Source organism: Balaenoptera physalus, assembly GCF_965194825.1.
Source record: "Balaenoptera physalus genome assembly, chromosome: 12".
Taxonomy (NCBI): Eukaryota; Metazoa; Chordata; class Mammalia; order Artiodactyla; family Balaenopteridae; genus Balaenoptera; species Balaenoptera physalus.
In genome coordinates, this window is record NC_138897.1 from 50,297,464 (window position 1) to 50,319,795 (window position 22,332).

The 22,332-nt window shown below is 37.3% G+C and overlaps 1 protein-coding gene across 12 annotated transcripts in view; it reads right to left on the reverse strand.

Annotated features, from left to right (window-relative positions):
* LOC309639137 (desmoglein-1-like) overlaps window positions 1–22,332 on the reverse strand; it is an 888,370-nt gene that overhangs the window by 78,654 nt on the left and 787,384 nt on the right. For 7 of the 12 annotated variants that reach the window (XM_082415988.1, XM_082415992.1, XM_082415995.1 and 4 more), the window contains 3 exons: window positions 20,135–20,905; window positions 10,448–10,556; window positions 9,719–9,845 (listed from right to left, as the gene is read on the reverse strand). In XM_082415988.1, the coding sequence (XP_082272114.1) occupies window positions 9,719–9,845; window positions 10,448–10,556; window positions 20,135–20,204 (306 nt within the window). In that variant the 5' untranslated portion in view covers window positions 20,205–20,905. Of the gene's footprint in view, window positions 1–9,718; window positions 9,846–10,447; window positions 10,557–11,222; window positions 13,032–20,134; window positions 20,906–22,332 lie in introns of all 12 variants that reach the window. The other 5 variants (XM_082415994.1, XM_082415993.1, XM_082415996.1 and 2 more) reach the window with 5 other exon arrangements.

Below are 22,332 nucleotides of genomic sequence, written 5' to 3' on the forward strand. Positions count from 1 at the left end.
CACAACTAGAGAAAGCCCTCGCACAGAAACGAAGATCCAACACAGCCAAAAATAAATTAATTAATTTTTTTAAAAAAAGGAAAACTGTGTCTCAAAATGTTCTTAAAATGTTGATTCTCAGGCCTTATATTTACTAAATCCGTATTTCTAGAGAGTGGGAGCCAGACAATTATATTTTTAGTTAGTGTCCAAAGTGGATTGGATGTACCTTAAAGTTCAAGAACCTCTGACACAGAAGTTTAGCTAACAAGATTTTATTCCTAAACTGTCTTGGTGCATATATCACAACTGTTACACAAATGAGTACAGACACAATGATCCTGGGGGTATTCTATGATTTAAGTTGTTATTGCCAGTTTCTGACATTTTCAGCAATGGAGAACAATCTGAGTGTTTCTGTTAATAAGGAGAAATTGCTGGACATCGAGGCAAAGAAGACAAACTTTGGAGTCAGACAAATTGAGATCAAATCCTGGATCTTCCACTGCGTGACTTTGGCCAAATCAATCACTTTCCAAGAGTCTCAGTTTTCTCCTTTGAAAAATGGAGATAATGATGTCTGTATAATAGGCAAGAGTTTATGGGAACTAAATGAGGGCATGAGAAATCATGGTGAATTAGGCAGTTCCACAGAGGTGAAACAAAGCCTGTGAAGGGACTTGGTGAGGGATAAAACCAGAAATATAAGCAGGAGCCAGGGGATGAATGGTCTTGTAAGAAGTCATTTGAGCCTGACGATGGATAGTTTTCCAAATTCCAGCACGTTGTTTCCTGGTCTTTATTTTGTTAATGATACCCAGGTAGTTCTTCCCTCTCCTTGAATAATCTCGGCCCCGTTTAACCCAAGCCTCACTATCTAAAAATTCTGAAGAAGGTGATAAGGACACGGCTTCAAGAATCCTTGAGAACACAGGAGGGAAAGAGGTAGTGCTAACCTTGCCGCCAGCAGGAGGGGTTGCCGGTGATAACCTGAGCAGTCTCAGTGGAGGCTGCCAGGCATCAGGGAGAGTTATAATCACTGGCACCGAAGCATCAGCCAGTATTCACTGAGCACACATTGGGCAAGGATCTGAGGATACGAAGATAAGAGAGGTCCGTGTGCTGTTAACTAACACAGTCTATTGGGAGAATATATGCAGGTAATAATGAATTACAGTGTCACATGACAACTTCTATAATAGAGGTTTGTACAAAATTCTCTAGGAGAAGAGTAAAGAGAAAACACTAATCTGCTTTAAAGAGTGAGAGGGGTCTTAATAAAGGAGTCAGCGTTTGAGATGAATCCTGATGGGATGTGGAGGATGTCTGTACCTGGAGAGGGATGTGGGGTTGGGGGAAGTGCAGCATCCTAGAGGGAACAGATTATGCCAAAGTCACAATGAGCCAAAGCCTGGAGAGTCGAAAGAGACAGAATTTGGCAAGTAATTGGTCTTTGGGTTAGCTCTACTGTAACTGGCTGTGCTTTGTTTTACTCCAAGAGGAGACAAGGGTGAACTTCCTTTTTCTGCTATAGAGTGGGTTGCAAAGGTCCCCACAGGCATGGCCTTCCCTCAACCATTGCCTATTCGGGACACACCGTGGCAGGTGTCTTTGCAACCATCACTCACTTGTTCACATCAGCCCACATCAGAATTATTTTTCTGAAGACCAAGCACTACTTTCCTGGTGTTTGTTCAACAGTTGGTTTACGTTACTAATCTGTGAAGCATCTTAAGATGCCCTGTGATAAGTTGCTTCTCCTCAACACAAGTTGAGGATGAGACTCTAGATGGGAAAGTTTCATGCCCATTTTATTTATACAACCAGAATCCAAAACAACTCTCTTAAATGCTGGATATTCCTCTCCAAATATTTGTTTAACAATTTATTACTTTTGTTTATCTGTTTTGCATCTTCCTTCTGGAGGATGGATGATCTCAGCCTCTGTGTGTGTGTGTATGTGTGTGTTGGTGTGTATGTCTTTGCTGTAAACTCCTCACACTGTACTAAAGATTCTCCTTCTCTCATTGTCTTTTGTTTATTGTCAAGACTTTTAGACTTAGAAAAAGTCTCATGGGGCTAGATATTCCATTGTGAAATCTCCACAGGCTTTTCTTCCTAATTCTAGAAACACGGGCTTTTGGGCACTGAATATGACCTTACTTATAAAGCCTGCTAGGGCCGGGGTTCCTCCATGACAGGATGTTTCAGAAAAAGCAGTTTGACTTCAGCAGTTAGTTCTTCTTTAAAGAGAGCATTTCTCAGAGGCCTTCTTTTTTGTGAGGCAGGGGGTACAAATAGGACCACATCCCCAGCATGGTGTGGTCCATGAGCCAGCGGGCATTCCACCTGCTCCTCAAAATGCCCCTCTTCCACCTATGCTCAGGTCCTAACTAATACTTGGTATAGGGCTTCCCTGGTGGTGCAGTGGTTGAGAATCTGCCTGCCAATGCAGGGGACACGGGTTCGAGCCCTGGTCCGGGAAGATCCCACATGCCGTGGAGCAACAAGGCCCGTGAGCCACAACTACTGAGCCTGTGCGTCTGGAGCCTGTGCTCCCAACAAGAGAGGCCGCAATAGTGAGAGGCCCGTGCACCGCGATGAAGAGTGACCCCCGCTTGCTGCAACTAGAGAAAGCCCTAGCACAGAAACGAAGACCCAACACGGCCATAAATAAATAAATAAATAAATAAGTTAAAAAAAAAAAACAAACTTGGTATAAGAACACCCATCAATTATTAAAACAAAAAAAATTTCTGTCAGTGGAATATTTTAGGAAAGTGATGGATAATGAATTTATAGACACTTACCAATTAATGAAATTCAATAATTTATTTATTCATGCAGTAAGCTGGGATTGTGTTTTGATTATGTATCAGATGCTATGCTAGGTGTTGGAGATCCAGCATATCCTTAAGAAGGTCACAGTTCAAAGAGCATGATGCCCTTGTGGAGAAAATGACAGCATTGTTTTATTAATTTATTTATATTATCTATTTTCCTTAGGTCAGTGTAGCCTAATCTGTAAGCCAGGAACTTGGCAGGCTGAAATTATTGCCAGGATCCTCTGATATCTTACAGTTTCCCATCATCGTCTGTAGACTAAATAGATAGACCCAAATTTATATATTATCCGTTTATTATTTAAACAGTGATAATTCCAAAAATTAGTTTGAATTTTCAAATATTTATCAAATAGTTCACATATTTATGAAAATTATCCTATTTGTAAAATTAATAAAATACAAATAAAATTAATTAACTGTAACTATAGTAATTGAGTATTTTCTTGACAGATATTAATTAATGGTATTACTATCCAGTAAAAAGCTTTTATATAAATGCAAACTATATAAATATTTAAAAGGAGAGCTGTATACCTTAAAAACAGAAACCGCTAAGAACCACTGACCCCTAAACTGTTAACATGAATGAGCCTAAGCCATGTTTATTTTAAAACAAATAATGAGTAATTCCTTAATATTCTTTTTTTCACCTGCAAGGAATTTTCCAAGAGTCTTTGAGAATTTAATAGTATTCTTTCATTTATTCCACTAGTATTTATTGAATGCCTACAACCAGGTACTCAATGTTGTATCTAGAACAGAATACTGCATAAAACCCTGACAAATACTGGGGAGATTAACCATTTAGGAAGATATACTGATAAATTACTTTTTTGCAATGAATTTACTTTTCTCATTAATTTACATAAAGTTGTTAATGTTTCAAATAAAATGTTATTGACCCTGATAAATAATATGGTCTTCAAGTATGAATGCAGGAAAAAATGGATGCAGCAAAAATTTTTTCTTTATTGCAAAACTGGAAAGATGCTTAGATTTCCTCGAAGTTGCTCTTTGACCTGATACTTGAATTACCCTCTTAAACCACATGTTTGATGCAAAAATGTTAAATAGTTTTAAACTTTCCAAAGTTCAAAAATTAATAAATTTATTGAAATAATCACTAGTAATATTGCTTTAGGACTTCCCTGGTGGTGCAGTGGTTAAGAATCCTCCTGCCAACGCAGGGGACATGGGTTCAAGCCCTGGTCCAGGAAGATCCCACATGCCGAGGAGCAACTAAGCCCACGCACCACAACTACTGAGCCCGCAAGCCACAACTACTTAGCCCGTGTGCCTAGAGCCCGTGCTCCGCAACAAGAGAAGCCACAGCAATGAGAAGGCCGTGCACTGCAAGGAAGAGTAGCCCCGCTCACCACAACCAGAGAAAGCCCATGTGCAGCAACGAAGACCCAATGCAGCCAAGAGGAAAAAAATATATTGTTTTATATTTACAGTTAGTAATAGAATATAAGCACTGAAAATAAAAACTGAATATAAAATAAATTCTGGTAGTGTGATTATCTGCCATATGCATTTTACTGCAATAGAGGTAGCAGACCAAAAGACTTTCAAAGTTAATGAAAGTACTTGAAAACCTCCTTAACTCTTAAATTTAAAGTGTATTTTAAATGAAACATTCACTACTTTTGCACGCATTATGAAATGAATCGTTCACCATCTTTTAAGACATCTTTCTTTTTAGGGATCTTATATATAGTTTATTTAACTGTCTTTGTGTTTTATTTTGTTTTATTTATTTATGCTTCATTATTTATCTATTTTTTATTGAGATATAATTGACATATAATATTATGTTGGTTTCAGGTGTACAACATGATTCAATATTTGTATATATCAAGAAGTGATCACCACAATAAGTTTAATTAACATCCATCATTCCTTTTTATTGCTGAATAATATTCCATTATATGGTATACCACATTGTGTTTATCTATTCATCAGTTGATGAACAGTGGGTTGTTTCAACTTTTTTGACTATTATGAATAATGCTTCTATGAATAGCTGTATACAAGATTTTTTTTGTTTTTTGTTTTAGTTTATTTAATTGTCTTTGAATTTCAGGATGTTGTGGCACTTAAAATTAAAGATTATCAAAACTTGCTGAAAGATAAGTGGATGCTTCAGTAGTCTGGGTTATGTCTAGAACCAGCCAATACTTGATAGCAATGAACAAATGAGTAGATTGTGACAGTTTATCCATCTTTTCAACTTAACTGCATAGATACTGAATTAAGAGCTTGTTGCTTACTAGGGGCTATTAATACATCAAGACGGTATTTGCAGAATCTAGCCAGGTAATGACCTTCCTGAATTTTGACAGTTGATAAATTGTGAGGTTGATACACACTAGAGTTTCCCAGACCCCCACCTGAAAGTAGTATCAGGACAAAGTGGTGATGTATGGTCATCGAATTCTCTAAGTTGGGGTGAATGTTTGATTTAAATAGTACTTTGATTTCAAAATAATTTTGAAATTAGAGACACTACTAGAACCTGAATGGACTTTCTTTTACTGCCTAACTCCATATTTGTCCCTTCAGAGATACCTCCCAGCTCTGACCATAACCGTAAATGTGATCTCACACTCAGCCCGTGTAGATGCACATGTTGAACTGGAATCACACTTGTGGATTTGACCATTATCCCATGTCCACTACTGTCTTTTAGCTTACCACCTGCCACAGGTGCTTTGTATTAATATTATTTTGCTAAATTAATAAGTCTAATAAATTTATGTTCTCAGCAAGAACCTGTTAAACTTTTTTTTCTGGTGGGTGTGACCAATTAGTATCATTTCACAGACATACTCGTTATTCTCGGTACCAACTTAAATTACTCACATAGAACTTAGTTTTGAAGACAAAGTATTTCAAATACTTCAAAGGCATGGAAACATACAGAAGACAAACCGAATTTTAAAAGTCCTATTTAAAATTTTATGATATTAAACATGAGTTTTCCTTGGCAATATTCGAGGAAAATTGTGGTTATTTTTTAAGCACTCCTACCACTCATTTTTTTTTTTTTTTAATCTTAGAGCACAACTTTTTTTTTTTTTAATTTATTTATTATTTATTTTTGGCTGTGTTGGGTCTTCGTTTCTGTGCGAGGGCTTTCTCCAGTTGCGGCAAGCGGGGGCCACTCTTCATCGCGGTGCGCGGGCCCCTCACTATCGCGGCCTCTCTTGTTGCGGAGCACAGGCTCCAGACGCGCAGGCTCAGTAATTGTGGCTCACGGGCCTAGTTGCTCCGTGGCATGTGGGATCTTCCCAGACCAGGGCTCGAACCCGTGTCCCCTGCATTGGCAGGAAGATTCTCAACCACTGTGCCACCAGGGAAGCTCTCTACCGCTCATTTTTAAGTAAGTCATTCCTTGAGCAAGGTTGACATATTTCTGGGTGGCAGAGTTCTTTTCCACGAAGTGGAAATGTTATGTTACATTAAACGAAACGAGGCTCCTTCTAGTTTTAACAGTTTGTGATTCTAGGAAATAAATATTTTTATAATTACATTTTGTTGTAAATTTAAGAGAAAGGGAACTTTGGAGTTGCATTAGGTGAAGCTGCAAGGTTAATTCTCATCATAATGCATAATTCTCTGATGATTTTTTGTGTGGTAAACTTTTCTATCTTATGTGATTATAAATTATTACTTTTCTATACCCGAGTGCTTAGCATACAATATGAACTCAATATATTTTTGGAATAATCAAATTTTTGCAAACAACCATGATTATTGCCTGGTCTACCCCTTCAGTTCACAAAAGACACGTGAGGGCCTGAGATGGCAAAACAGACTTGTCCAAGGTCAGCTCATGTCTTTGACGCCTTTAGTGCTTTTCTTTCTGCACTGGCGTAGACTCTCAATGTAAGTTTTCATAAATTTAGCCATTTTTATTAAGACAGAAAAAAATACCACTGAGATATAAGATTGAAATTGTTACAACCTATCATGACAATCAGGATGATGGATAAAGATACTACTCAGGCATTCCTAGAATTAAAGGAACCAAAAGAGTTATATTATCTTCACAATTATAAAAAGAATGAAAATTTTAGCTAATAATTGATAAAAATTGTTATTGATAAAATAACAATAAAACTTTGTTATTGGTTTTTTTCTGTTAAGTGAAAGAAGTTGGTCTTTGTTAAGTTTTCCAAGGCTTATAATTTTAAGATTGCCTGGACACTAGCACATAGTTATGGTTTTGTAAAGGTGGGTTTTTAAATTTGCTTTTCAATTGAGAATGATGGCATTAACGTAAATGTTTTCCCCTTTTTGTTTAAAAGAATAATAGAAAGATGCACTAGTAAATTACTGTTTAAAGTCTTTTGCATTCTATTCATAATATCAATCAGTCCCGAGATCTAGAAATGGAATTTATTAAAAGTGCTTTATATTTAACTAGAAACATCATATTATTTATTAACATCAATTTATTGCATTATGAACTTCACCCTGCAGGGAGTAAGATTATTGTAAAGTAAGTGGATGGAACCAGAATCACATTGATGTTAACCTATAAAAACCTTTAAATTATCCATCAACAACAATACACTTTGTTTTGTGAACATAACCCTACGTAGTGACTTAAAGTTACACATGTCTAATGTAGGAGGGCAGGGCACTTGTCCCAGGGTATGGCATCCTGGTTTCAAATCTTAGTCTGATCCTTTCCAATCCCTGTGACCCTGGGAAAGTTAGTTCACTTCCCTGTGTCTCAGTTTCCTTATTGGTAAAGTAGGGCTAACACCAGTGTCTACCTCATAGTGTTAGAAGAATTTCGTGATTTAATATACATGCCAAGCACAGAGTAAGTACTGAATAAGTGTCAGTTATCATCATTATAACACAGATATGTACAGAATATAATAAAGAGTACACACCCGCCATGTAAGTTTCCAGTTTTTTAAAAATGTGTGATTGAATTGATGTAAGTTAATTCTGTGCATGATGATAGACTTGGTATACACTGTTATTTCCTCTGGTGTATTGTATTAATTTATATATTCTTCAGTATATATGTGTATGTACTGGATCAGTATATAAAATATTTTTTGTGATGGGGTATGCTTGAAGGATTGAAAGTGGCTGTCTAGAGCATCTGAATTCCTCCTCAACTGCTGAAATTTACTTGGGTGCTAAGTTTTTTTTCCCCATCTAGTGAACAAATGAGCAGTAAAATTGGCTCTTGGGATGGGGAGTGGTGAAGATACTGGTGTAAGTAGCTTGGGAGAGCAGGGATCGCATCCAGGCGTAGACTGGGCGGGGGACAGAGGCAGTGGGTGGAGAGGTATAGCTGGGTGGAGGAGGAGAAACCCAGAGCATGCAAAAACCTGTGCTCAGACTCTGGGTTGGGCTGTAGGAGGGGTGGAGAGGCTCTGCTGAGATTAAACATGTTCGGTTCTTGAAAGGAGGCAGGTTGAGAGAAGGGAGAAAAAAAACGTTTATGTAAGCTAACGCTTGCATGGCGTGAGATGTGGTTCTGAGGGGGCTAGCACTCTTGCACACTTTCTGGGAAATGACAGAGGGATAGATGTGGGAGGGGTGAAGTGGTGAAAGGAGTTGAGGGAAGAGATACAGAAAGGTTGGAGTCAGTCGAGTTAACAATCCTGACAGGCTAGAATCCTTATGACTCAAGATGGTGTGTTTTAGGCACTGCTTGTAAGCCAATTAAGAGCTAATTGAACGAACTTGGACCGGAGGCAGTATATAAGAACAAAAAGCTGTTGCTGCATTCATAAAGTCCAAAATTGGGTTTCTGTAGCTGATGAGGAACTTTGTCCAGTTGTAACGTTCGTAGTGAATTGAAGAAGCACAAATGGCAATGATGTGCTTTACAGTACAATCTGTTCAGGGACTTTTCCGAGGAGATAGTGAACCACCCAAGAAACATGCCAAAGGTTATAGTTATACTAAAACTGATAAACGAATGGTAGAGAGGCAATAAAGAACAGACTGTGGGGAAAAGGGGTGGATAAGTAGTTCTGGTTCTTTTCATTGTAATTGATCTTTTGTCAGACAGGGCCCCTATCTGCTAATACATGCCCTTCGATCGCAAATAGACCACCCTCCAAACCCCCAAGCATTTCCGAGATTTCTTGGAGGATTTCATCAAAGTGTTCATGAGCAGATCTAGTGATGCCAAGTGCACCACTGCCCTTGCCCAGACAGTGCCTCCTCTCCCACTGAAAAGAATTGGATCCCATGATGCAATGGTCTGGGGAGAGGAAAAGAGAATGTCGCCCTCTTTTATTATGGAAGGACATCAAATTAATAATGCGTTGTAGCATCTTTCAAAGGTGAAAGTTTCTGTACCGCTGTCTCCCTAAATCTCAGGCATGGGCAGGGCAGGAAGAACTCTGAGTGACACATACTGTCCTGTTCTCAAGTGTGCTTCACTCTCCCAGGACAAGGCTTTGCTCCTGGGCCATGCTATGCTTGTCTGCTTCCAGTACATGAAGTCTCTGTCTCTCCTCCTGACCTCATGTTGATTATCACTGTATCTTTTGTAAATGACTCCACTTGGTTATTTTTTAAACGTTTCAAAGGATGCTAAAGGGAGATAAATAAAATGATATGTTTTTTTTCATTTTAGAGCTTTTAAAGCATTTTTTCATAGAAAGCTCCTTTAGAATTTGGTAATTTCAATGAATAAATATATAACTACATTAAATGTGTTCTCCCCTTCTGTGACCCTTCCTCAAAGGCAAGGGCTGCTGACATGTGGGAGATATGAACTGAAGTACAAGGAAAGCTCCCTTCCTGCCACCCAGTTGTGTGCCTCTGGGTTCATTATGTGTGGATGGGCTCATCAGAAATTTAGGCATGCATGAGGGACTGATGAGCTACCTGGGAGAGACTCTCACCTGTGAAGAGAGACAGGAAGACAAGTTTGGTCTAGGAAACAAATCATCGGTTGTGTGAGAAGTAGAAACAATCATGAATACACCATGTTGTTCATGTATCAATCTGTCTCTTGACCTCAGTGCGTACCTGATTCCATTGGAAAAGGAGGGTTTGAATGTAAAACTGAAATGATATCTTCAGTAAAACCTATAAACACTAATTACTGGCAACACTAAAACATGGCTCCCAATAGGAAAGAAAAGTCTAATAACTCTTCTTTGCAGAACCCATTGTAGCTTCTACATTTTGAGGATTCCAGGAGGAGACTATGATGTATCACAGAAGGTGATGATAATAATGTAAAAGTGGCTTATCTCTGAGTGCTGTAGCCCCCTGGAGCAAATGTCACTGGAAGGGGCCAGCGAGGAGAGGAAGAAAATGGTAGATGTCATGGAATATTCGGGTGGACAAGTTCATGAACATGCATGAGACATCTTGGGAACTCTGGGTGTTCTAGACATAGCTGGGGCACAGGATAGATTTTGTAGGGAAAGGAGGTCCTCTCATAACAGCTGGAAACAAGAACCAACAAAACAGGTGGAGCAAAGGTACATTCCGTACGGGTATTCAGGTCCTTTAGCCTGTTAGATCAGTCATTTAAAGGGGTAAATTAGTTGAATGGGGTTCAAATAGCTTCTGTAGGTCAATAAATACCAACACATACATCTCCTATAAGGAAGAATACATACGTTGTCTGAGAAAGACAGCTCTTTATGCAAACCGTCATAGGGTCCCGATGTAACAGAGCTAGTGCTGGAAACTGCACCAAAATTCTTCTGGGTTGTCCGCAGTCCCATCCTGAGGAAAATGAGTTGAGAGTGACAACTGGGGATCTTAATCATTAGTATAATACCCAGTGAGCTGCCTAGACAGCCCCTGTAAGTGTGCTTCCACGAGGTTGCATTTCTATAAACCAGTGAGCAGGGCAGGTCACTGGCTAGAAGAGTATTATTCTTTACTTGGTATCTCAAGTCTTCATATCTGACCCAAATCTTCCTCTCTTCCCTCATCACTTCCAGCTTCCAGCATGTTCTCCACTGAACTACATATCCTTTCTCCAAATGCTAAACCCTTTCATTCCTCTATGACAGTGCTCATGTAGTTTCATCCTGTTGGGATGTCTTTCCCCCAGCCCTCGCCTCATTTCTCAGTCTGACAAATTATTTCTTAGTTTTTAAAATGCATCTCAAATGGCTTCTCGTCTTTGCAACCTTCCTTGACTCCCTAGGAAGAACTAGTGTGTTCTAATATCATTTCTATTATAATACAGGTGTATCTCAGGGTTCGGTTACAGACTACCGCAATAAAGCATATACAATAAAGCACTTCAAGGAATTTTTTGGTTTCTTGGTGCATAAAAGAGTTATCACTGTAGTGATACTGTAGTCTATTAAGTGTGCAATAGCATTATGTCTGAAAAAGCAATGTACCTACCTTAATGAAAAAATACTAAAATTTACTAACTGTCATCTGAGCCTTCACTGAGTCAAAATCTTTTTTCTGGTGGAGGGTCTTGCCTCAGTGTTGATGCTCAGGGTGATTGCTCAGGGTGGTAGTTGCTGAAGGTTGGGGTGGCCGTGGCAATTTCTTAAAATAAGAGAACAAATGAAGTTTGCCTCATCGACTGACTCTTCCTTTCACGAACGATTTCTCTGTAGCATGCAATGCTATTTGAAGGCATTTTGCCTACAGTAGAACTTCTTTCAAAATTGCAGTCAATCTTCTCAAACCCTGCCACTGCTTTAACAACTAAGTTTATGGAATATTCTAAATCCTTTGTTGGCATTTCAGCAATCTTCACAGCATCTTCACAAGGAGTAGATTCCATTTCAGGGTACCAATTTCTTTGCTCATCCATAAAAAGCAACTTTTCATCCATTAAAGTTTTGTCATGAGATTAAAGCAATTCAGCCACACCTTCAGGCTCCACTTCTAATTCTCACCACATCTGCAGTTACTTCCTGAAGTGAAGTCTTGAACCTCTCAAAGCCATTCATGAGAGTTGGAATCAACTTCTTCCAATCTCCTGTTAATGCTGATATTTTGACCTCTTCCCATGAATCATGAATGTTCTTAATGACATCTAGAATAATGAATCCTTTTCAGAATGTTTTCCATTGACTTTGTCCAGATCCTTTAGAGGAACCACTATCTATGGCAGCCTTATGAAATGTATTTCTTCAATAATAAGACTTGAAAGTCGAAATTGCTCCTTTATCCATGGGCTGTTGAATGAATGTTGTTTTAGTAGGCATGAGAACAACATTAATCTCATGTCACATCTCCGTCTGAGCTCTTAAGTGATCAGGTGCATCGTCAATGAGCAGTAATATGTTGAAAGGAATCCTTTTTTCTGAGCAGTAGTTCTCAACAGTGGGCTTATATTCAGTAAAGTGTTGTAAACAGATGTGCTGTCATTCAGGCTTTGTTGTTGCATTATAGAGCACAGGCAGAGAATTTAGCATAATTTTTAAAGGCCCTAAGATTTTCAGAATGGTAAATGAGCATTGGCTTCAACTTCAAGTCACCAACTGCTTTAGCTCCTAACAAGACAGTCATCCTGTCCTTTGAAGCTTGGAAGCCAGGCATTGACATCTCCTCTCTAGCTTTGAAAGTCCTAAATGGCATCTTCTTCCAATGTAAGGCTGTTTCATCTACATTAAAAATCTGTTGTTTAATGTAGCCACCTTCATTCATTATCTTAGCTAGATCTTCTGGATAACTTGCTGCAGGTTCTACATCAGCACTTGCTTCTTCACCTTGTACTTTGATGTTATGGAGAAGGTTTCTTTCCTTAAACTTCAAGAACCAACTTCTGTTAGCTTCATATTCTTCTCCTGCAGCTTCCTCACCTTTCTCAGCCTTCATAGAACTGAGGAGAGCTAGGGCCTTGCCCTGGATCAGGCTTTGCCTTAAGGGAATGTTATGACTGGTTCGATCTTCTAGCCAGACCACTTAAATTTTCTTCATATTAGCGACAAGGCTGTTTCACTTTCTTATCACTTGTGTGTTCACTGGACTGGCACTTTTAATTTCCTTCAAGAACTTTTCCTTTGCATTCACAGCTTGGCTAACTGTTTGGTGCAAGAAGCCTTAGCTTTTGGCCTGTCTCAGCTTTTGATTTGACATGCCTTCCTCACCAAGCTTATTTCTAGCTTTTGATTTAAAGTGAGAGACATGAGACTCTTCCTTTAACTTGAAGAGTTAGGGGCCATTGTAGGGTTATTAATTCGTCTAATTTCAATATTGTTGTGTCTCAGGGAATAGGGAGGCCTAAGGAGAGGGACAGAAACAGAAAACGGCAGTTGGTGGAGCAGTCAAACCACACACAACTTTTATCAATTAAGTTCATCATCTTATATGGGCGTGGTTCATGGTGCCCCAAAACAATTACAATAGTAACATCAAAGATCACTCAACACAGATCACCGTAACAAATATCATAATAGTAATGAAAAAGTTTGAAATATTGTGAAAATTACCAAATGTGACACAGAGACATGGAGTGAGAAAATGCTGTTGGAAAAATGACGCCCATATGCTTGTTTGACTCGGGGTTGCCAAAAACTGCAACTGTGTAGAAAATGCAGTATCTGCGTAGTATAATAGTGAAGTGCAATAAAATGCGGCATGCCTGTACCTATCACATTCTGCTATGCAATTTCCTGTTAATCTGTCTGCTTCCATACTAGACTGTTAACTCATAAGAGCAGGGTCTGAAGAGAAGGGGTTGACTAAGTTGGAGGAAAGTAATATAATATCCAAAATGCCATGTTTACTTTAAAGAAATAGGTCACCTAGGATGGACCTCGAGTCTGTCATACAGAGTGAAGTAAGTCAGAAAGAGAAAAACAAATACCGTATGCTAACACATATATATAGAATCTAAAAAAAAAAAAAGGTTCTGAAGAACCTAGGGGCAGGACAGGAATAGAGACGCAGACGTAGAGAATGGACTTGAGGACACAGGGAGAGGGAAGGGTAAGCTGGGACGAAGTGAGAGAGTGGCATGGACATATGTACACTACCAAATATAAAATAGATAGCTAGTGGGAAGCAGCTGCAAAGCACAGGGAGATCAGCTTGGTGCTTTGTGACCACCTAGAGGGGTGGGATAGGGAGTGTGCGAGGGAGATGCAAGAGGGAGGGGATATGGGGATATATGTATATGTATAGCTGATTCACTTTGTTATACAGCAGAAACTAACACAACATTGTAAAGCAATATACTCCAATAAAGATGTTAAAAAAATAAAATAAAAAGCATAAATTTTGGACAATTAAAGTAGAGCCAGGAAATCTTGCAACTGTAAGGACCTTTGATGTCATTAGATCAAGTCCTACTCTCTCATCTTCTAGAAGAAGCAGACCCAGAGAAGTGAAATAACTGACTCATTTTCTCCCTAAAATTTGAGAGAATACCAGGCTTCCTCTCTTTCAAGTGCTCTATACATTATACAAAAGAACGATTCAGAAGAAAGTTACCCCCAGGAGATGACGTGTGGCTAGACACTTAACTTGTTAAAAAAATGCTTAAACAAATACATTAATAACAATTTAATAATGAGGTTTCTTTTTTTTCAGGCAAACCACCTCTGTCTGTAAGCCGCTAAGCTTTGAAGCTGATGTCATAGAGATCAATACTTTATTCTATCAACATGGCCTTTCATAACATTCCCAAAGAGTGAACACTAGACTGGCAATGTTTTGAACAGTCATTAGACATCACTATGTAAGGTATGAGGATACCATTCTCCCGAGAATGTGACATATATCATGCAAGCACTTGACATAAGTTATTTTGGTAAGTTATCTCAGTTGAACTCTGAGTAACACCACTAGGTTTAACCAAAGAGATTTAAATTGCAGGATTTAAGCTCCATGAGAACAGGAAACTTGTGTTCTTTTTGAACTATTTTATACGCAGCATCCAAACCAGAATTGGCATAAAATGGATACTCAATACATGTTTGCTGAAGTGACGCAGCTGGTATTCAAGCCAAATTCCAAACGGCTATAAAGCCCTTGTTGATTCCAGGATGCCCTATTGACTCTCAGGCTCTAGCGTGAAGAGAGATAACTGACTATGGGGCAAAAGAAGTTGGGCTCAAGCTGCTGTCTCTGAGAAGATCTCTTGTAAAATCTTAACAGGGAAAACTAGTATGTACCTATAGTCAAGTAAACAGAAATTTATCATCAAATCCTGCTGCCAAGGCATCATACTCTACAATACATGAATAGACCAAAAATATCAAAACTCTACCACCCTGCCACTTTGATAGATAATGATATTAATGTGGCATCAAGGTAAAAATCATGCTAGATTCAAGGTTGCATTTTCTTAGTTCTTATTAGCTCTGAAATTTGGACATATTCAGTTCTTTGACACAACTGGATCATAGTTACACTCAAGTAGCAAATAAGATCCTTGTATATCTTCCAGAATAATCTAGCTGTTTCTTTTTGGCGACAAGAAAAGGCCACAGGAAAGGGTCACATGTCCTTTTGAAGCACAAATGGCACTACTATGGAATGGTATATGAAGCTGGTAGATAACTACTCTAGGTTTTATTGTATATAGAACCATAGGGTTTCATAGTACAGTAGAAATAATCGATAAGGAGGTCAGGGAGAGATTATACTAGTGAACAAATAGTCTACCATTAAAATCATATGGTTATCAGAGGCCAGGTATATTTGTCATTGAATAAAGAGCTCAGGTTTATTGTTTCTTCTTCTAGGAAATATTTGTTTCTAGTTCTTGGAATAATATCAGAAATCAAGTAGCAATTCCATGATAAATATGGAAGAGTACTTGGAGAATTTCATTGTGACTATTCTTCTACTCTCAGACTGTACAGACTTTATTGAAGTGCTGAGTTTCATTTGGATACATAACATGTAAGCCTCTAGGAATATGGAGAAAATCTGGAGGAGAATCATAAAAAATTATTCATGTTGGAAAGTAGGCTTAATATAATGAACTGTATTTATTCAGTCTAGAAAGCTAGAGCTTGAGGAAGGGTAGTTATTTTCATGTCTATTCATTCAGCAAACAGTTGTCATTTCCTACCATCTGCTAGGCACTATTTTAGGCATTTGGGATACAGGAGTAAATAAATAAATAGTCCAAAAAAATCCCTGAGTTATCGGAGCTTCCAGTCTTGTGGGTGGAGAAGATAAGTATAACAAAATAATAAGTAAATTATGTGGCACATAAGAAAGTGTTAAGTGCTAAGCACTTTGCCAGTTACCAGGGCAGAAACCACTCCCGAGGTGAGTGGATTTTCATCACCTTCGAAACGGAGGGTGGCGTGGAGGTGTGGGCCGCGGGGGATGGCCGGGGGGGTGGGGAGGGGTCCTTCTGAAGGTGGGTTTAGAGAGGAACTGGAGGCTCTAAAACCTCACCAGTATGCTCTCATTGTTCTGTGAAAACCCCTCCATCTTTCTCTGGAATATCAATTCAGCTCGTGGGGATTTTTCTCTTTTCTTTTATATGAGCACACACTCTATGCTGTTCTCCTAAAGCAAAGCAATCGCCGATAGAGGAAGCTTGGGCCAGGCGTCTCTGGAGGGCTTGGATACTTTTCCAGGTCAAACCAGACAGTCATTAATCCTGGACTTTTATATTCAGAAGGGTAAGAAACTGTTCTGTGCCCTAATACTGTCAGGGTTTTTTTTGGTTTTGTTTTTAAAACCATGGCACGAATATATTTACCTTCTAAAAAGGATCTAACTCAAAGACATGCTCATTTAGAACAGCATAAAATTTGATAATATCAAAAGAAGATGTTATTTTGGAAGGGTAGAGATGAAAGACTTAAAAAAAGACTAAGAAAAGAATTCTAATTTGCTCTTTAAGAAAACTGTTTCATACAGGATACAGCACATGTCATTTGGGATTTTAAAAACTTGGCAATAAAGGTTGTAAATTTCAGAATTTAATTTCTAAAGAAAAAGCAACAACAGAATTGCATATTCTTCTATGTGAAAACTACTTTGTTGACTTAATCTACAAACAGGTCTTCATTAAAAAATACACACACACCAAGTGAAAACTGCTTATTCAGTGACGCTGCTCACCAAAGGAATTATTCTTTGACTTTGTTTTTAGTTGGGTGTGGAAAGGTAATTTTCCCTCTTGGCTGTAAGCTTAGGGAGTAGCCAGAGTGAACACCCATGTGAATACAAAATAATTAGGAAAGATTCATTCTGAATCAGTTGGTTCCCATGAACAAGCTGGGATTTTTAAATCGGCCCTGATCCAAATTACTTAAAATGTAGACTTGGGAGTGGGTAAGCAAGTGAACAAGGAAAAAGACGGAATCAGGGACAACTAAATGTTTAAGTGTTTTGAGATCATTAGGATAGATAGATCAAAATGAACATTCATAAGAAATATAATTAGTTAGAGCCTTTATTACTTCTCTTATTAATCATTATTTTAAAAGAATGAGAAAAATATTAGCATTATAGTTTCTGTCTCACAAGTTTGGCTTTGTTAAAGTATAGATAGATAAAATTCTAGAAAGTTAGATATTCTCAATACTTAGAATAGATAATTTTTTTTTTTCCTAAGGAAAGGAACTTATTTCACTTTTCTATTTATACTGTGCAAAGTCAAGTTAATAAGCATATGAGGTAGCTTTCCTCAAGAGATTAAAAATAACTTATTAGAGAATATAACTTTCCTTTTCAACTTGTACAGTTAAAGAATTTTAATGGGAATATTAGAGTATGTAATAACTTTATTTTATTCAATATTTGCTTGAAAGATGGGATCAACATAAATTGTTACAGATAGTTGCCTAAAATGTGCATGGGATACTTGTTTTCAATGTTATGAGTAAGAGGTCAAATTCTACCCATCAAGCTTGTTGGTACAACTACAAATAGCTTTGGAGGGAAAAAAAGGCACAACCCAAGCATTGTTAGTTAATTCACAAGTGCAATTAGTTACAAGGGTTTCACCCATAATCCTTTAAAGACTTAGTGTATTATTCCAACTGATAATAGCAGATGTTAATGCTGAAAAGTTGATCTGATTATAGTATAATTCTGAGTGCTTCTTTTCTTGTAATAACAATTACTCGCTTCGATCATGAAAATATGTTGTGTGCACATATATTGAAAACAAAATCTCATAGGTTTTTTTCTTCTTGAGAAAAATTCTACCAGCTCAAATGTATTTTCAGAATTTTGTATCTCTCTACTTTATAAAAACATAGTCATAGTTCGACTTCCAGAATGACTTTATAGTGCTATAAAATAATCTCTGGTGGACAAAACACAGGGTTCTATATTCAAAGTTTGGCAGATAAAGAAAAAGTTACTTTAAAATGTTCTGATTAGAGGCTACTGAGCCCATTGGAAATCATTGTTGACTTGAGATAGAGAGGTTTCTGCTCTTGTAACCAAGCAAATGACACGTCACTGAAATAATCTCAGCTCTCTTTTTGTCACTTGAAAAATATGGAGATAGCCACCAATCAACACCCACTTCTTTAACAGGAATATTGTGTTCATAATGATAATAATTGAGAAAGATTTTGAACTGGAAAGATACGGTGCAAATATAAAAACATTAGATTGTTAACATTCTGCAACTTAATATAGCAGAGTTTTTACCTTAATACTTAGGCGTAATCTCTATAATTTTACAATCTGAATGTTTTCCCTTTAATTTTCCAGGAATTATTAAATGAGTAAAGTTTACCTTTTATTGGAAAGAAAATATAACCTTAAATGCCATTTTTGATTAAAATGATCTTTTAGTCGAGCTGATCAATTTTTATTCATTACCTCATGTCTGCATATTTCTACATGCCATAATTATATTGTATAAACAATTTTACATGATAATATTTTTATTGAATATGGTTTTTCTTTTTTAAAGGTATTGCCACACTCTATCTTGTCTTATCAGAATGCTTTAAACTGTTTCATTAAGTCAATATATTTTGGGTTTTTGACTTTTTTTTCCTCCTTGATTTTGTGTTTAATGTTGCAGATACCCATTAACATCCTCATGAATTTCTTTTGCTGTCTCAAATGGTTTCCTTAAGATAACTTATTCTTAGTTTTCTCTTCCCCCCATGCATACCATACCTTATAGAGCCGTTAAACTGAGAGGTAGTATTTTATTTTATTTTTCAAGTCCGCCCTCAATTAGTATATTAGTTTCTTGAAGGAAGGGAATACATGTTGCTGATATTTATATTCTAGGCCCCTACCATAGGTGCTTGATAAACATCTATTGAATAAATACATGAACTTCCAGAAATGGAATAATTATGATATGGATTTTTTTCATGATTCTTGAATACATCATTCCCAAAAGCATTGTATAATTTATAAAGCTACTAACAGTGTTTTCTTGGGTCAATTTCACCACAACATAGCCATCAGTATCACTGAACATATTTTTGGCGTTCTTATAGGTGTAGTATATCATCTCCAGGTTGTTACAATTTATGCCTCTTTGATTATAAGCAAGGATAAATATTTTCCAAGTACTTTTGGGGTACTAATTTAAAAATATCTTTACTTAGCCATTATTTGTTTATTTATTCATCTTACTTAACATCGCCTCAACATTTGTTATTTGAAGCATATTTTATATCTATTTCTTCTCTTTAACGCTAAAATAATATTTTGGGTCAGTGATTTCTTTAATCATTTTAAAGTAAAATTTTAAAGTGATTATGTGAAGATAACACTATTGAAAGTGACTTGAAATTTGACCTAGTTTCTATACAATTAAATTTAATGATCCTTTAGCAAAGCCACTCCCAGAATTTTGAAATGAGTTACTTCATTGAAGATCTCAACATTATAGTACAAAATAAATTATACAGAATGAGAAATTTTAAACCTTAGGCCCAAAGTACTGCTTTCCTGAATGTGCGCTTTACCCATTTATTCACTCTCTCATCCATCAGCCACTTGAACTGCAGTACAGGGCTACATGATGCATAAAATACTTGACATGCCCTAAATTTCTGTGTCCATTCAACATTTGTTAACTTACAGACCTTTTTCTAGTCTCTCAGGTTACACTTCCTTCCCCCAAGGAATTTTGAATCTGTATTGTTTTCTCTACATGAGGTTCCATTCCTTCTCATTTTTTTCCTTCAAAGTACTACCTAATTTTAAAGACCCAGCTCATCCTATGCCATTTCCATAAAGTTCCCAACTTCCTCAGTCAGAATTCATCTCTTCCTCTTGTATCTCTCGGATAACTTTGTTTTCAGCTCTATTTTAAAGCACATGTCCTATTCTGGTTTTTGTTATAGTCATAAGATGGTATAATGGTTAAAAGCGTAGTCTGGGATCAGACTTCCTGGCTTTGAATGCCATTTCTACATCACTGTTACCTTGGGCAAGTTTCTTCACGTCTCTGTGCCTCGGTCTCCTCATCTGCAGTAGGGGACAATAATAGAACATACTCCTGTGTTGTTAATGAGGATTAAGTGAGATAATGTGTGTGAAGTGCATACACGAAAGACTCAAAGAATGTTAGCTGTTATCTTTCTCCTTAGTTTGTGAGTTGCTAGAAAAGGGGGTTCTATTTTATTGCTCTTTGAATCTCTGATAATTATCACAGTAAAAATCAGGCAGTAATAACTAGATAAATAACATTTTAATCTAGAACAAGTTTTCTAAGGGGTCCTTAATCTGCTTTGGAAAGCACCAAAGCATTCTGGATAAATCTGTAAAGGAACAGATAATCAGATTGATTAAAAGTAAAAGTATTAGGAAGAAAAATGAAATTACTGGGTTGGCCAAAAAGTTCATTTAGGTTTTTCCATAAGATGGTATGATAAACCCGAACGAACTTTTGGGCCAGCCCAATACTTGAAAAACTATATGTCCTTGAAACTGCAGGTTCATTCAATGTGACTGAATTGAAGAATAGATCCCTCAACTGTTTTTCAAAGCCTTTGTTGATGGGTAAATTTGGCTTGCTGGGTAGATTTCTGAAAAATCAATTTATTTTCATTTACCAAAAAGGTGCTACATATCAAAGTGGAATCTGAGACCCAAATACATCATTTACAGCTGGAATTATCAAGATCTGGTTGCAAGACTCCTCAACCACTGTTAAGAATACATCTCTAAATCCCTCTGGTCACCCATCAGAAAGGCTAAAATAAAAAGATGGAAAATACTGTCAAAAATATAGAGCAATTGGAACTCTCACACATTATAGTTGCAACATAAATTGGTAGAAACACTTTGGAAAATTGTTTGGTACTATCTGTTAAAACAAATGAACGAGTGCCTACCCTATGGCTTAGCAATTCCACTTCCTTGACCTATCACAAATGAATGAATATATGCACTGAAAGACACATATATGAGAATGTTTATCACAGTACTATTCATAACATCCCCAAACTAAAACTGCTCAAATGTTCATCAATAGTAGAATGGATAATATATTACAGTATGTTCATATAATGAAATACTGTACAGCAATGAGAATAACCAATCCAATCCATAACTACCCCCAAATATATGAATGAATCATACAAACATAACGTTGGATGGAAGCCAGATACAAGAAGCGAACATACAGCATTATTTCATTTATTCAAGGTAAATAAACAAAAGCTTAATAACAAAAAACAGGCAAAACTATGCTGTTAGAATTCAGGCTAGTAGTTACATTAGAAGTTGGTGATGGAAAGCGTTCTGTTAATGCTCTAGATCATGATCAGAGAGCTAGTTACATGAGATGTAATACTTATCTGATAAAAATTCACTGAGCCATATGCTTGTGATAGGTGCAGTTTTCAGAGGCACCATAAGTATACCATATTTATATTATATGTTAATTTAAAAAGTAATTAAATCTTCCCTATGAATCTGGATAGAGCTTTTTATAAACTTGTTTTTGTTAAGAACTATTTGAATCCCTTTAAAGCAGGCAGCAAAATACATTGTGTAGTCCCTTTCCTAAGCCCAGGACTTCTTGCTTTCATGGCCCAGAGGCATCTACATTTATGCTTCTCTGTCTGGAAGTGCAACTCTAAGGCTACCTTCCTAGAGTTTGAAGAAAAAAAATAGCCCTTTCCCTAATCTTTAGTGTTCTAACTCAGTCACAGGAAAATCTGGCAATAAGCTCCAGTGTTCACCCACCCATTTAAAGACTTGGGGCCTTTTTGTAAATGGAATTCCTTTGACGCCACAGGCACATCCAAAGAGGTCAAGCGTCCTGGGCTGCATAAGGAATAATTAACACTGACTGTTATCTCCCAATTGCGGAAACTAAGAGTTTATGTTCTATTCTTGTGTTCTCATTTCCTTACTGGAGGTCCATAGAGGGGCGTCAGTATTCCAGTGGGAAATTTGAAAATGGGTGGAGGTTATGGATGCCTCATCTCTGATGTGACTAGCTTGGTCTACTGGTGGGCAAAGGTGGAGGGACGTATATGCTTAGGGTGACTCTGCCCTGCCTCTCCTTTCTGTGTTCACTTTGGCAAAGAACTGCCTGTATACCTTCATTTTGCAAGAAGGATCAGGAAACAAGAAAATGTGTCTCAAACGCAAAGTACCTAAGATTTTGCAG